General features: G+C 34.5%; 1 protein-coding gene and 1 pseudogene across 1 annotated transcript; one reads left to right on the top strand and one right to left on the bottom strand.

The window, feature by feature from the left end:
• Positions 1 to 1,468: 1,468 nt before the first annotated feature.
• LOC145127390 (pentatricopeptide repeat-containing protein At4g26680, mitochondrial-like) lies at positions 1,469 to 7,016 on the top strand (annotated as a pseudogene).
• A 1,283-nt stretch (positions 7,017 to 8,299) lies between these two features.
• On the bottom strand, positions 8,300 to 10,947 carry LOC145123314 (3'-5'-exoribonuclease family protein). The gene is made up of 8 exons (XM_079058528.1): positions 10,685 to 10,947; positions 10,083 to 10,210; positions 9,922 to 9,978; positions 9,747 to 9,839; positions 9,587 to 9,665; positions 9,379 to 9,503; positions 9,144 to 9,287; positions 8,300 to 8,884 (listed from the first exon to the last, which is right to left on the bottom strand). Exons 2-8 carry the CDS (start codon positions 10,206 to 10,208, stop codon positions 8,645 to 8,647), a joined length of 864 nt encoding a protein of 287 aa, XP_078914654.1. The 5' UTR covers positions 10,209 to 10,210; positions 10,685 to 10,947; the 3' UTR covers positions 8,300 to 8,644.
• Between the last annotated feature and the right edge of the window lie 4,546 nt (positions 10,948 to 15,493).

Raw genomic sequence — 15,493 nt, 5'->3', positions numbered from 1 at the left:
AAGTTGGCTCGGCCTAAATTAACGAGGCTACGAAGATGTGATAGGCTAGGAGGGTTGTTGGGTCACTGATTGGTGATGGGAGGCAACGGGTGCTGACCAGTATGTTGAGGAGATGAAGACAAGCCCATGGAGTCGGCGAGTGGGTACCACCGATACCCCACTAACCAAAAGTTGCAGGTTAACCAACAGGACCAAATCCAGAACTGGAGTGTCCTTCATTCTAGCCAACTCCTCCACCGTTCCTTCTGTCGCGGTTTCCTCTGTCACCAAGTCTGCCACGTCCACCACTATTGCCGCCACGAGAAAAAGATAATTGTCTAGAGGTCCAGTAACAAGAGAAGATGACAAAATACTTTAATCATATTCATTTGAAACTTACAAGTTTTCAACTTATCATCTGATTACTACATATCAAAAAAGCTTTTTATAATTGTATTATAACTCAAGAGTTTTTGTAACTTATGGTATATTAATTAGTTGATTTAGAGTATATATATTTCATGGATTTATATTAGATTGTTAGGATTTCAAGATTAAGATTGGGGAAAAAGAGATAAGAAGACACAAAGTTTTACTTCATGGGATAGAACATGAGAAATGATATGGTTGTTTGATAGACATTTTCGTTAAATAGATTATTATTATGTGTTTCGTTCTATTTCTTTCTTCATGTTAAACTTCTTTTGTTTTTTATATATTGTTTTCTATTCTTATAGTTTAAGTTTTTGTTTGTCATTTTAAATTGTTTCTTATTCTCTAATTTCTAATTGAAACTTATCTTTTGTTGTTGTTCTATTATTAAGTTTATTTTTTTTTGTTTTCATTTTAATATTGTTTCTTAATTTTTTAATTTTCATTTGCAACTTATCTTTTGTTGTTGTTTTATAATTTATCAACAAAACTAGCATCGAAAATGGTCAAAATGTTTGATATGAAGTGATGGATATCATTAATAACATATAAAAAATAACAAAATATTAGTAATAAACAACTTGATGAAATGATTAGTATAAAAATTATTAAATCTAAACTATAACAACGATTTAAATATTTCTAACACCATATATGTATCAATAATATAACTATAGTATTGTAATCAGTGGATTATATTTGTCCATTTTAATCACCATAGTTTTATCCATGCGTAACGCACAAGTTTAAGAAGAGAAAGAAAGGGAAGTTTTTTCTTTCTTTCAATCCAAATAAAAGAACAAAGAAACCACTCAAAAATGAAAGTTAGATAAAATCAAGAAGTTTCAGTAAGAACTAGCACTAGACTTCTTCCCCCCTTTCGACTTTTCACCTAGTTATTACATAATTATTGGTGTATAGTTGATTATATCACTAAGACCGGGTTATTCTTATTTACATAATGATAAAATTTTGTTACAGTACGACGTATATCATATACGACTAATTTCGATTTTGAAATCTGTTTTTTATGTCATTATAAACTATATATTTTTTATATCTTGATTATGTTAACATAGTTCACAGTCATATTCTTTACTCTGATTAGGCTAAGCTAGATAAATTATTAACCAAATTTGATTCATTTAAAGTGAAGACACTCTATTAAAGTTTCAAAACGATTACACCATTTCTCTCAAATTCTTCAAATGGGTTGAACTTTACAACCCTAATTTACTCACCCTTGAAACGAATTCAATCATTCTCCATATCCTCACCAAGAACCGTAAATTTGTGTCTGTTGAATCTGTTTTGAAGAAGATTGTCGGTTCTTGTAGTGTACACCTCCATTCTAAGCTCTTCGATGCTATTCTTCACTCTTATCGAATGTGCGACTCCACTCCTCGTGTTTTCGATGCAATTTTCAAAGTGTATGCACACATGAAGCAGTTCAGGAATGGGTCGTTGATATTTTGAATTATAACACATTGTTGTTAGGAACTTTTTAACGAAGGGAAAACCAAGAAAGCTATTTACTTGGTTAAAAAACTTGGTAAAAAGAAATTACTACCAAATTCTTCGACGTTTGTTGCCCTAAAAAGAGGACAATGTGCCCAAAGGAACCCAGATCGAGCTTTTCAACTATACAAAAGCATGGTGAAGAGTGCTTGTCATCCAAATTAAGATAGAGTGAATGTGACATCCCCATTTTCACGGTCCGAAAAGACCGATTTGTTTATGCTTTATTTGAAAATCAGAGTATATTTTTAAATAAATATATTGTGGAATTTGTTCCCAGAAAAACATGATAAATATATTATCAAAGCATTTCCGAAGAAATGTATTTTATTCATATTAAAACTTTGGGATGTCATCATCAATACTGAAACATAAGCATAAACAGACCTTACATTTATTTACACTAGTGATCTACATCTCCTTTAATCTCTCAGTGTAAAGTAGCTTCGTATCGATACCTGTGTCTAACACCGTAAATTTCCAAACAAATTTTTCATTTTAAATTCATATAAATCTCATAACGCATTTCACAAAATCTCATTTATTTAATTTACAAAACGCATCTCCATAATTGTTTGTTTAATAATCCAGGATCCTCAAAACATAACTCTTTCTCTGGTGTGTACAATCGAGCCAGTGCCTTCCCGCGATCCTGAGAAAACCTGAAACACATAACACATAACACGGTAAGCACGAAGCTTAGTGAGTCCCCCAATATACCACACACATCTCAGTAGCCTCTCATGGCTATACTCAGATAAGACCTTCCGGTCAATGTGTCTCAGTGGGGCCCTCCGGTCCCAGAACTCAGGTGGACCCTCCGGTCCTAACTCAATAAGCTCATAATAACAATACTCAACATAAATCATAGAGACATAATGCAAAATATTACAATACACAAATAAGCACATAAGACATATCAGTCACACAAAGATACCACTCATGGTAAGTATAGTGAGAAGACTCACCTCGGATGATGAACAACCCCTATATCGCTGCTGCCATGCGTCGGCCTCTAACTCTGAGCCAAACCCACAATTATCCCAATTAGGATCTAAGTCCAAACTTCCACTCATTAGGTCTAAAGGTAGTCCACTAACCATCCCATCAATGACCTAAAACCCATTGGGCCCACCAAGGCCGAATAATAGATGGGCTCTCCCAAGGCCCACTTCTCAATCTAAATGGCAAGCCCAATTCAAGGGCCCAAAGCACAATATAATATTTCTCTTCTCAAGGTCACTAATTCACACGCCCAAAGATCCAGGCTCAACCCTTAAGGCCCAATAATAAATTCAGCCCAAAAACCTCACAGTGAGGTTACGCGGGGTGTACCTCTCTTGGTACGCTCAGCGTACTCACGCATGCATGAAACTGATCGGGGACACCAACCCAGTACACGGGGCGTACTGGAACCTACGTTGGGCGTACGCCCAGTTTTGCTTAGTCCATTCTCTTGGTCTTAACCCGTTAAGACCTTAGCTCATTTCTCAGATCTGGACTCCCTAGTGGCTCTTACTCCATAAAGTCAGTGACTTTAAGCCTTTGCATGGCTGATAAGGTCACAAACACACAAAACTCTTACTCTCTTAACTTAAAATGCTCATATCTCATGCATGGGTTGATTATCACGTTCAAGACCTCATTTTTATAGATCCTCTCCACTAGAAACACTTAAAAGGACATATATTAAGCTCTGGAGTGCAACAACTCATAAAGCCTCAAGCTTTGGGACCAAAAACCCTAAAATGGACCATATCATGCACAAAACAAAAAGGATGGGAAAGCTTTGAGCTTTATACCTTCAGATGATGCTTCATCCACAGGAAAGCTCAGATCTAAAGCCTTGACTCCAACTCTATTTTCTTCCATGCTCCATCTTCACTCCAAAGATCCCATAAAACACTTATAAACTCACAATGGTCACACACAAGCTCAAGAACGAGGATTAGGGTTTAGGGGGGGTTTATTGAATGAGGATGGTGGCCAGGAATGAGGCCATCTCATTCTTTATATAGGGACACTCCTCTTAATTAGGGTTTCCTTATGTGCCTAGTACGCCCAGTATACTAGGTGGCTCAGCTTAAATGTCACGCGCATGAGTACGCTAAGCGTACACACACGTACGCCCATCGTACTCCGCTGCCAACAATTTCAACTAAGGGACTTATCTTGCCAAATCATCAACTGTCATTGCTTCCCCAATTCCCACGAACCTCATACCCTCGGATAGGTGACGAGATGCCCTAAGCTCCTAGCAACTTGTCACAACCCCGAGACTGATGGGTTTTGAGCATTCTAACACTTCCTAAGTGTACATGCAACCCTAATAACCTTGGATCTATGTTTGTCTAATTATCATGCAAAGTTGAATTCCAAGGTTATATTCCTATCTAGCATACATGGGGAACAAATTTTAACTTGCATGAAAGATAGAATAACTTACCTTGTTGTTGCTTATGATCCTTGAAACCTTGTGAGCCTAGCACCCCAAGTGTGATGCCTCAAATGCTTCACACAACACCAAATGCAAAGGAGTAAACTTTGAGAGAATCTTACACTTGCAAAATCGGCTCTAGCCCTCTTGTTTCTTATGTGTAGCCGATTTTGGTGGAGAATGGGTTTCTTATATAGTGTTGACACATCTAGGGTTACACCATGTAAACCCTAATGTGTCATGACTCTTCATTTCCATGACTCATGGGTTTGTAACTCCCATGGAGCATCCTATGGGTGGAACCCAACTTGATAATCCATGGAGCCTCTTAGCCCACTATATAAGATATGGAAGATTTACATAATCTACCCATATATTTAATTAGTTATCTTTTGATCACTTAATTAATTCTAAATTAATTCTTGATCAAACTAATTAAATAATATTATTAATATATTAGAACTTATAATATATTAATAAACCATAAGTGTTATTTCTCTCATTTTAGTTTATCCAATTGCATGGTGCTATGCAACCCAAATGGACCATGCCGGATCGGGTCAAGTACATACCAGAAATAGTTATGGACTTATACACCTTATCCAACAGAGACTCCCTCTTGCTCGGTTGCAGCCCAGGAACCCTAATCACGGACGATCAGAAACAGGATGTTACACTGTGATATAAATAGACTGAGTGGGTCAGGTTGGGAAACCTGGTGAGCACATAGGGTTTTCAACCCACAATAATATAATTATTGTGTTTAAACATCAACCAATCAACCCAATTACCCATCCCCATTATCTTCTTTATCTCTTAAGGATTTACCCTAAGAATTATCTATCACTCATTCCTAAGGATTCATCCTAAGGAATAGGCACGAAGTCACATCGTCGCCATGGTTTATCTAATAGGCACGAAGTCACATCGTCGCCAACGTTTATACAACATGCACTAAGTCCATAGCTGCCAGGGTTTATCTAATAGGCACGAAGTCACATCGTCGCCAAGGTTTATCTAATAGGCACGAAGTCACATCGTCGCCAGGGTTTAGGCACCAAGTCTACATGGTCGCCAGGGTTTAGGCACTAAGTCTGCATAGTCGCCAGGGTTTAGGCACCAAGTCTGCATGGTCGCCAGGGTTTAGGCACCAAGTATGCATGGTCGCCAGGGTTTAGGCACCAAGTCTGCATGGTCGCCAGGGTTTATACAATAGGCACTAAGTCCATAGCTGCCAACGTTTATCTAATAGGCACTAAGTCCATAGCTGCCAGGGTTCTTAAATTACAACTGGTGAACACATAATTCAAAAATACCTAATCCATACTCCCAGATCTAAAACTAACCTCTCTACCTGATCCATACTCCCGGATCTGGTATGTATGATCCATACTCCGGGATCAATAACTAATAACGATGTCTATACCCTGCTAGATGACTAGATCATCTTAAACACCGAGACCTCTCATCAATTTTTATTTCATCACACATCATCTAATTCATCTACCCATGTTTTACCCAACATATTTGTAGATATAAATTACATATACAGTTTAAATCAATTAAAACATGTATAAAATGGTTCATCCATCATAGATAGCAAGTTTACAGATAATATGCACACATAGCACGTAATTTATATAAAATACTTCATATCTATGTGTAAGATGAAATAATATGCACTCAATTTAGTAGCGCGAGTTGATAGAATCTAACTAGAAACAGTCGGCGGTTTGTGATCGTCGGGCCCGGAATGCAGAAACGCCTTCAGCAAACGAGAGAGAGAGAGAAAGGAATCGGTGTAAGAAGAACAAGGGCTGAACTTGCTATTTATAGGGTGTTCTGGGCCCATTCAGGTCGTGAATCATGATAGGTTCACGTCGTGAACTTCCATGAGTCATCCCGTAGCTTTAACACGTGTTTTCTAGCCCCGCTTAGTGTCCCTGGCACCTTTCATGTCGTGAACTTCATGTTCACGTCGTGACTTAAGGCGGCTAGGGTTTCAGCCACGTGTCATGTTCTCAACAGCTGCATCTTCGGAATGCCATAACTTTTGTATACAAGCTCCGTTTTTGACGTTCTTTATATCCACGCGAAGGTGGAGACGTACTCTACAAGTTTCTTTTAGAACCCTAAGGCTAAAAAGTACTCTATCATAAACTCACTTTTTACGATTCCCGGTGTCGTGCCGGTTTTGTCGCGAAACTTCGACAGGTCATAACTCTTCGTTATAACTCGGATTTCGATGTTCTTTATATGTACGGAAACCTTGTGACATATACTACAACTTAGTTAAGATTATTTATTCTAAATAATCCTCTATCAAAAAGTCATTTTTGACGCTTATCGTCTCTAAATTGACTAGCCCGAATCTGCGGGCGTTACAGTGAAGATGTTAATGTTATCTTTACTGAAGAATGATGATTTAGATGGGGTGTTTAATGTTTTTAAAAGAGATGATAGAGAGGCCTTGTGGGCCTGATTCGGTTGTTTTGAGTGAGATGTGTAAAGGGTTTTCGAAAGTTTGGAAAGATAGAGTAGCTATCATGTTATGTATCTATTGAAAGATGTGGATGGTCGGCGTTTTGGACATGAACATTATGAGAAAGTCAAAATCATTATCTGTGAATCTAACGATGCATACAAATAAAAGTTTGAACTTTGTGGCGTATATCAAATAATGTTTTGATCTTTGTGATGTATATCGAGTAAAGTTTTGAAATTTATGATGTCTAACGAATAAAGCTTTGAACATTGTGATGTATATCAAATGAAACTATGAACTTTTTTATGTATATTGACTATTGAGTAAGCTTTGTGATGTATATCAAATAAAACTATGAATTTTGTGATATCGAATAAAGTTTGGAGCTTTGTTATGTATATTGAAAACCAAATAAAACTTCAAACTTTATTGTGATGTATGTTGAATAAAACTTTGAACTTCATAATGTGATCGAATAAACTTTAATTTCGTGGTGTATATTGAATAAAGTTTTGAACTTTTTGATGTATATCAAATAATGTTTTGAACATTGCGATGTATATCAAATAAAACTGACTTTGTGATGTATACAGAATGAAGCTCTAATTTTGTAATGTATTATACTGAATAAAAAATTTGAACTTTACTTTTTTATGTATATCTAATGAAGCTTTGAACTTTTTTAACAAAGCCTTGAACTTTATGATGTATATATAAAATAGAGTTATGGCCTTTATGATGTATATGGAATGAAGCTGACTTTTTAATGTATGTGGAATAAACCTTTTAACTTTGTAATGTATGTGGATCAAAGTCCGCCTTGAACTTTATGATGTATATCGAATAAAATTTTGAACTTTGTGATATATATCAAATAAAGTTGTGATTTTGTGATGTATATCAAATAAAGTTTTGAACATTCTAATGTATATGAAATAAAACTTGGAACTTTGTAATGCATATCAAACAAAGCTTTGAACTTTATGATGTATATCGAATAAAGTTTTGAACCTTGTTATTGTTATGCATATCAAATAGAGTTGTGACTTTGTGATGTTAAATGAAGCTTTGGACTTTTGATGTATATTTAATAAAGAAAATTTAACTTTACGACATGATCAAATGAAACTATTAACATGTATATCTAATGAAGCTTTGAACTTTTATGTATATCGAACAAAGCCTTGAGCTTTATGATATATATAAAATAACATTTTGATCTTTTTGATGTAAATCGAATAACGTTTTGAACTTTATAATGTTCATTGAATTTTGTAATAGATAATTAGATATGTCGAATAAAAGCTTAAACTTTTTAAAGGATATCAAGTAACTTATAGAGTAAGTTACAAATTTGGTCCCTATCCTTTACCAAAAATCATAAATTCAAACCGTATTTTCAGATTGTCCCAAATGTCATCCTTAGGTTTTGCACTGGATTGCTCTCCTTCCCAAACTCTCATACTCATTATATTCAATGCCAAATCAAAAAGATTGGTAAAGTAGATAATCCAACACTACAAGAAAACCGAATACTCAAAGTACAAAAAGTCAAAAACTATCCAACAATAGTAGCTTCCATCAAACAAATAATGATCTAACTCACTATCATAAATGTCATTTTTAACCTCTCATAAAACGTTCTTCTAACCAAAACTTTTAAAATAATCAACACAATAATACCTCTCTCTCTCTCTCTCTCTCTCTCTCTCTCTCTCTCTCTCTCTCTCTCTCTCTCTCTAATCTCTTTACACCCATTAAAAACATGATCATGATGAGTCATGAGTGATGAGTCACTCCTCTTCCATGGTTGCTTCAGCTGCAGCAATTTCAGAATCCAATTTGTTCATCAACTGCTCACTCACATGTTTACCAACCGATATCATATCAAGTACAACACTCGGATCCAAACCGGCCCCACCTCTTTTGGTCAACCCACAAATCAGTCCTTGTCTGTTGACCGAAACCGAAACTGCTGAACTCATTTCTGATTCCTCCTCTGAAGTTGCATCCACTATATAATGCCTCCCAACCTACAATACATCAAAAGTTTAATTAAATTCATAAACACCCCAAACTATGGAATGGAATCACAAAGGAATGGAATGGATCATTACATTCCATTATCATGTTTGAAAAAAATGATCAATACTAAATGAAATTAGCTTGATAAACAAAGAAAAAAAATATATCATTCCATTACATTAAGGAATGCTCCAATGTGGAAAACAGCCATAACTTTCACATTACACTGTAATGCTTAATTCCATTCCGTCTTTGATTACTGCATACCTTAGTTAAAGTAACTATGACAGGAACTGCAGTTGTGTCAAATTGTAGAAACTCTTCATCACTCACATCAACTTCTGGTTGTTCATCAGAAGGAGCAGTTGAAGCAACATTGACTTTTGGAATACCTGTGTTGCTTAAAGCAGCCTTTCATCGAATAAATAAGAATAAAGTAAGATTTTTTTGGTATTAAAAAGAAAAAAGAAAGTATACGATGTTAGAAATAAATAATATTTACCTTGATAGCAGCACCTAAGGCATCGAGTATATTTCCATCTATATTTATCACAAGACCATCAATGTATAAATCCCAACACACTTTCCCTTCCACAATTGACAAAGATGAAAGATTAATTCCAGCTCCTGTAAAAAAAACATTCTTTGTAAGATGAAAGGGTAAAACGGTCATTTGACATGCTTCTTTTGTTTTCAATTACATTACATACCTGCTCCAGTTTTACCACCCAAAAGACATTGTCGCAAGGCTGCAGAGAGTTCCATTGACAATTCTTCACCTCCTCTTCCCTAAAAAGGTAGGAATTTTTATAAGGGTAAATTGTGTGTATTCAAAGAAAGTTGGAGGACCAAAAGTAAACTATTTTGAACCTCGTATTGTGGTGCTGCTGTGGGACTGCAATCAATGTATATGGAAACTTTTCCTTTGTCAGGGGCTGAAGAATTTGGTCTTCCTAATTCAGCCTGCAATCATGTAGGTCATAAAGATCAACAAACATGCATGAATTTACATTTATATCCCTGAAGAAGAGGGGCCAAAAGATACCTTCACACTAGCTATGACTTCAGTTTTACCCATCTTTACTCTTGCTGAACCATTTGCCTGTCATCAATTAAGCTCATTAAGAACATAAATGATAAACTAAGTGTTTTTATTAAAAATTGGGAAATGTTATTGAATAAAAAAGAATTTGAAAAGGTTTTTACCTGAGCAATGACTCCAGTTTCAACAGATATGGGGCGATAAGTTAATCTTTTACGCCCATCTGTACGAAGGTCTTGAGCAATTCCTCCCTGTATAAAATGCTTCTCTCCAACAGATAGTCCCACCATTCCTGTATAAGGGTAATGAAAGAAAAAACAGGTTTTTAGCATCAAATTTGATACCATGGGTAATTAAGTAGCAAATAATCACCTAATTAACAGTTCAGAGTAGCAAGAAATATATGCAATGCATCAAGTAATTTGTCATAAATCGATAACTCTGTTAGTTACATTTCCAAAGGATATGTAAATATGAATGCAGCTATGAAACATGAATGAATCACATATCAAAAGATGGAACGAAAGATTATCAAACATAAGGTAACAACATCAACCGAATGGTCACCCGTGTGTAAAGGGCACAATCGAGTTCCGACAAGAAATGAGGAACTAGGGTTCTGTAACCATGGGAGCTATGGATGAGCTAATACATTTTTGCCATCATATTATTGACACTTAAACCAATAGGGAAAAGAATTTACATCTTCATCTTAATCTCAAAAACGTTCAAAATAAAAGAAAAACAAATCGTTTAAGATTGTTACCGTGATCTTTAATTATTGATTATAGAATCTCTTCAAATCAAACTGTGGCGAGTGTGCGACGAGAGGCCTTAAGTTGAACAGAGAAGTTATCGGCAAGTGGCGACTGTGGGACAAGAGGCGGTTGCAGAATAGCCAGTGGCTCTGTGCGTGTCTGCGTGAACCCTAGAAAGGGAAAGGGGTGTGAACTGGGAAGAGGGTGACGAGGCTGCCGGAAAGTGAGGAATGAAAGAGCCGTTTTAACTTTGAACCCTAATTTTATCAACTTAAGCATATAAATTTAAAAATAGAAACCCAAACCAAAATTCGTTCCAGTGCATTCCAATTGGAACTTGTCGGTTGCATTAGTTTCTTTTAAAAAATAACAATGACTTAAAAAATATATTTTTTTGATTTGTGTATATTTAGCCATTAAGTTTTTTTTATACCATTTAATTTGTTTTTTTTATTCGGTCATTATAACCGGTTATTTCATGTTAAAGCCGAAAAAATGATTTAATAGCATAATATATTTTTCAGTGTACACATTTAGCCTTTAACTAGGTTTTTACCATCCGTACGTTGCAGCGGCGGTAATGAGTTTAAGTTGAATTTTGACGATTGTATTGATAAAAGTTAGACATTATTGTATCTGTTGGTAGATTAATATAGCAGAGTGGCACCATTAAATAACTCCATTTTATACTGTCGAATGAAAATATATTATATATGATCAAACTCATACGTAGGAAACGTACATAAAAATAATTACGAAAACATACACAAAATTTACATCAAAACATAAAGAAACTTGAATTTATATCGTCACATATATAAAAATAAGCAAGTAAGATTATTTTATTAAGTTAATGCATGAAAGTTCAAATAAAAAACATATTATATGTGATCGACTGATACGTAGGAAGCATATGTAAAAATAAGCACGGAAAAAAAATTACGTCAAAATGTAGACAAAGTCGAATTTATACCAATATTTACATAAAAACAAATATATATTTTTTAGATTAACGAACGAAATTCTAAATGTATGACATGTTGACAACATCGAATTTATACAAAGTCATACAAAGTTTAAAGCCGAAGAGGTTAAAACGACATTTTACAAAGTTTAAAACCGAATGGGTGAAGATGCATTTTACAAAGTTTAAAGCTAAGGGGACAAAATGAAATTTTACAAAGTTGAGGGCGATAATTATTGGAAAATCATATTATATATATTTCGATATGCTATCAATTGCACGCTATAGCGTTGTTGTAGCGTTTCACGGGGTCAGCAACCACTATTTTCAAGTTAGCGTTTTCAATTCGTGATACCACAATTTGCGCCGCTATTAACCGTTATCCACCACTATTTGCATGACCGAGATAGCGGCGTTATGGCCGCTTTTTCATTTTCTTTCAAATTTGATTATATTTGGGCCATTTGATTAATTTGTCAATGAAAAAACAATTTTTAGTGAGCTTGGTACTTGCATTTTAAAAAGCCCAATAAATAACCTAATTAAAATCATTCAAAGTACCCGATCACAAAGTCAGAAAGGCGAACATGACTTGATGAGGGCTTGAGGCTTTAGCTGCTATGACGAAGACGAACACACCTGCGAGGCTTCTTCTTGGGACCTAACTCGTTAATTAATCGACCACGAAAACTTGAATTCGGTCTTCACTCTTCACTACCCTTCAATCGACCTCCACAGTCCATACTCCATAGCATCGACTCCCTTCTCCCTTAATTGGCTTCCAACAGCCTAACAGGTAACAGCCTAACAGGTATCAGGTATGTAATTTTTCCTTTAATGCTTTCTTTTCTAGACAGTAGAGACACACACACTGCGATTTCCTTTAATTTTTCCACACAGTGACAGTCTTCACTTAATCGGTTTCAAGTTTCAACACAGTGACAATCGTCACTTTCCTTTAATTTGTCCTCTTTCTCTGATTGCCACATGTATATTCAGAATCAGTAGATGGTTGATCATACTTGGGGATATATATATATATATATATATATATATATATATATATATATATATATATCACTGATTAGTTTCTTACATCTATGTTACATGGATATCAAAATCTATTTGTTTTGACCTTAATGATATGAGAGTCACTTGTAGAGTATGTCAATGAAACTTGTATGGGCAAAAGTTCGACTGTCCATTTATGTTTGTGAGTTTGTGTACTCATGTGATGTAATCTGTTAAGATTTTGGAAATAGGAACATAAAACATTAAGTTGTTATTCTGTTAATGAATAATGAGTAATGACATGTGATTGTGAAACATGTTTAATCAATTGTGAATTGGCAAATATGGAAGGGAATTCTTCACATGCTTTTGTGAATCCGGCCACCACCACTCCTACTAATACGAGATCAGATGCCAATACAGCTAGTGTAAATGTAAATAAAGATATGGATTGGGAATGGGGAGTTCAAAAGGATCCATTAAAAAACAAAATATTTAGTGCACCTTGTGTGACAGGAGAGTAGGTGGAGGGATCACAAGGTTAAAAGAACACCTCACTCATACGGGAGGAAATGTAGTTGCTTGCACTAAGGTGACTACGGAGATCACCAAGAAAGTGATTGAATCAATGAAAGAAAAAGATAAGAAAAAAACGGAAAGAAAAAGAACAATAGAAATACTTAGATCAACAAGTTGTATAGACCTTACTGAAAATGAGGACGAGCAAGACGATACCCCACAAGTTAAAAAAAAAAGTTTGTAAGTTCTAGTAATGTACGAGGTCCTATTGATGATGTTTATAAGTCAGACCATGGAAAAGGAAAGCAAACTACATTGGATAAGAATAACCCGATTAAAGAGAAGTTGAAGAAGGTAGCTTGGAAAAAGATTACGGCTTGGGCTTATCTGGTATGGTTACCTTTCAATGTCGTATGTGATGACGGTTCTTAGGCCCCGTTTGATACGCATCTTTCCAGGTCCAAACAGATCTTTCTGGCTGAATGGACCGGAAAGACTGTTTGATTTGCACAAAAAAATGGCTCTTTCCCGGTAAGATATGTCTTTCCCAGAAAGCCCAAAAATCATATCTTTCTGGCTGAATGGGTTGGAAAGACAATTATGCACCAAACCCTGTATCTTTCTTTCTTTCTTGGATTATTAATTTTTTAAAATAAATTTTTTTAATTTATTTTCTATTGAATTATTACTTTTTTAATGTATTATTTTATATTAAGAAATATTATTTTAATATATAATATTTATGTATTAATAAATATTATTTTATTGGATTATTAATTTCTTTTAAATCATTCTTTTTTGGATTAATTCTTTTTATTGGATTATTATATATTCATAAATATTATTTATAATATATAATATTTATATATTAATAAATACTACCTTATTGGATTATTAATTTCTTTTAGTTAATTTTTTTAATTCATTTTTATTGGATTAATTCTTTTTTTTTACAACACCACCACCATCCTAATTTATTTTAAAAAATCTCATCCATCCCACCACTATCGGACATAAACCGGGTTATTTTTCATCATTCAGCACAATCAATCGGATGTACAATCAAACAACATGGTTTCTTTCCCAGGCAGCACTTTACCATACAACACTTTCCCAGACAAAAAAACTATCAAACGGGACCTTAGTCAAACTTGTAGTGCTTCACCTTATGAACAAAATTGGAGTACATTTGACGATGTAAGTTTTTTACCTATTTTTAACAAGTATTTTTATAATTATAAATGATATTAGTTTGATTGGAACATCTAACATATTAACTAAAATATTTTTAATTCTTTTGTTGCAGCTACATTCTAAGAAAAGAAATTGTCTTTTGCAACAAAAACTATATGAACTTGTATTCATCCAATACAACATAAGGTTGCAAAAGCGCTTCATGTCTTTACAAAATAGATCTTTGGATCCTATTTTGCTACGAGATGTTGAGGAGAATGATGAATGGACAATACCAACGGAAGATGAGCTTCAAGACTTTGTGGATGGTGGTGATGACCTTCTTTGGTTAGATATGCAAGAAGCAATGGGAGCGAATGTAGACGCTCAACCAAATATTAGGAGCAAACGAGAGCATTATAGAGATGATGATGATGATATTAGAGATGTGGGGAATGATCTTGATGAAGAGGTGAATGCCTTGGATGATGTTGACTCGGAAGTTGAACCCGTGCCATGCTATTAAACTTTATTTGACACTTTGACACTATGTAGTTTCTATATTACTATATTAGAATTTTGAATATTATGTTATGTTTTTATATGACTTTTTAGGTTTTATGATATTAATTCTATATAGACTTATAGTGTTAATACTTAATACTCAAATATATAGATTCTATAAAAATATAATATAAAATTATTAAATTATATGTAATATTAAAAAAAAACTGCTATAGCATTGTTATGCCACCGCGAAAACTGCGATTTCAAATAGCAGCCTGTGATCTCTATTGAAAATGAATGGATGAAAATGACAATATACAAAATGCAAAATCGATAGGTAAAAATAACATTTTAAAAAGTAGAGGGGTATAAAATGTCATTTTATAAAGTAAAGGTCAATAGCAAAAAAAACATGGAAGAAAAAGGTTTAAAATGGAAAATTAAAAAAAGTGAAAGGAATGAAAACTAAAAGAAGGAGCCACCGACATTATATATAATGTTTTTATACATATTTAGTCCTTATGACCGTTTCCTTCCGATTTTGATCGCGACATCCTACGTGGGACAATCATTACTAATGTGTTCTCATCCGTGACTCTTCCTTCATTTATATCAGTAACATAATTCACGAATCGGTCAAATA

This window comes from Lactuca virosa, chromosome 7, assembly GCF_052849685.1.
Source record: "Lactuca virosa cultivar CGN04683 chromosome 7, Lactuca_virosa_CGN04683_v6, whole genome shotgun sequence".
In the NCBI taxonomy this organism is placed as follows: domain Eukaryota; kingdom Viridiplantae; phylum Streptophyta; class Magnoliopsida; order Asterales; family Asteraceae; genus Lactuca; species Lactuca virosa.
The sequence above is the reverse complement of the archived record's forward strand: the minus strand, read 5'-3'. Positions and strand labels throughout refer to the sequence as shown.

Coding starts and splice junctions, on each gene's coding strand:
- LOC145123314 (XM_079058528.1), bottom strand. CDS start 10,208: ATGGTGGGACTATCTGTTGGAGAGAAGCATTTTATACAGGGAGGAATT. Junction 9,979..10,082: donor AAACTGGAGTCATTGCTCAG/GTAAAAACCTTT, acceptor AATTGATGACAG/GCAAATGGTTCAGCAAGAGT. Junction 9,840..9,921: donor AAGTCATAGCTAGTGTGAAG/GTATCTTTTGGC, acceptor ACATGATTGCAG/GCTGAATTAGGAAGACCAAA.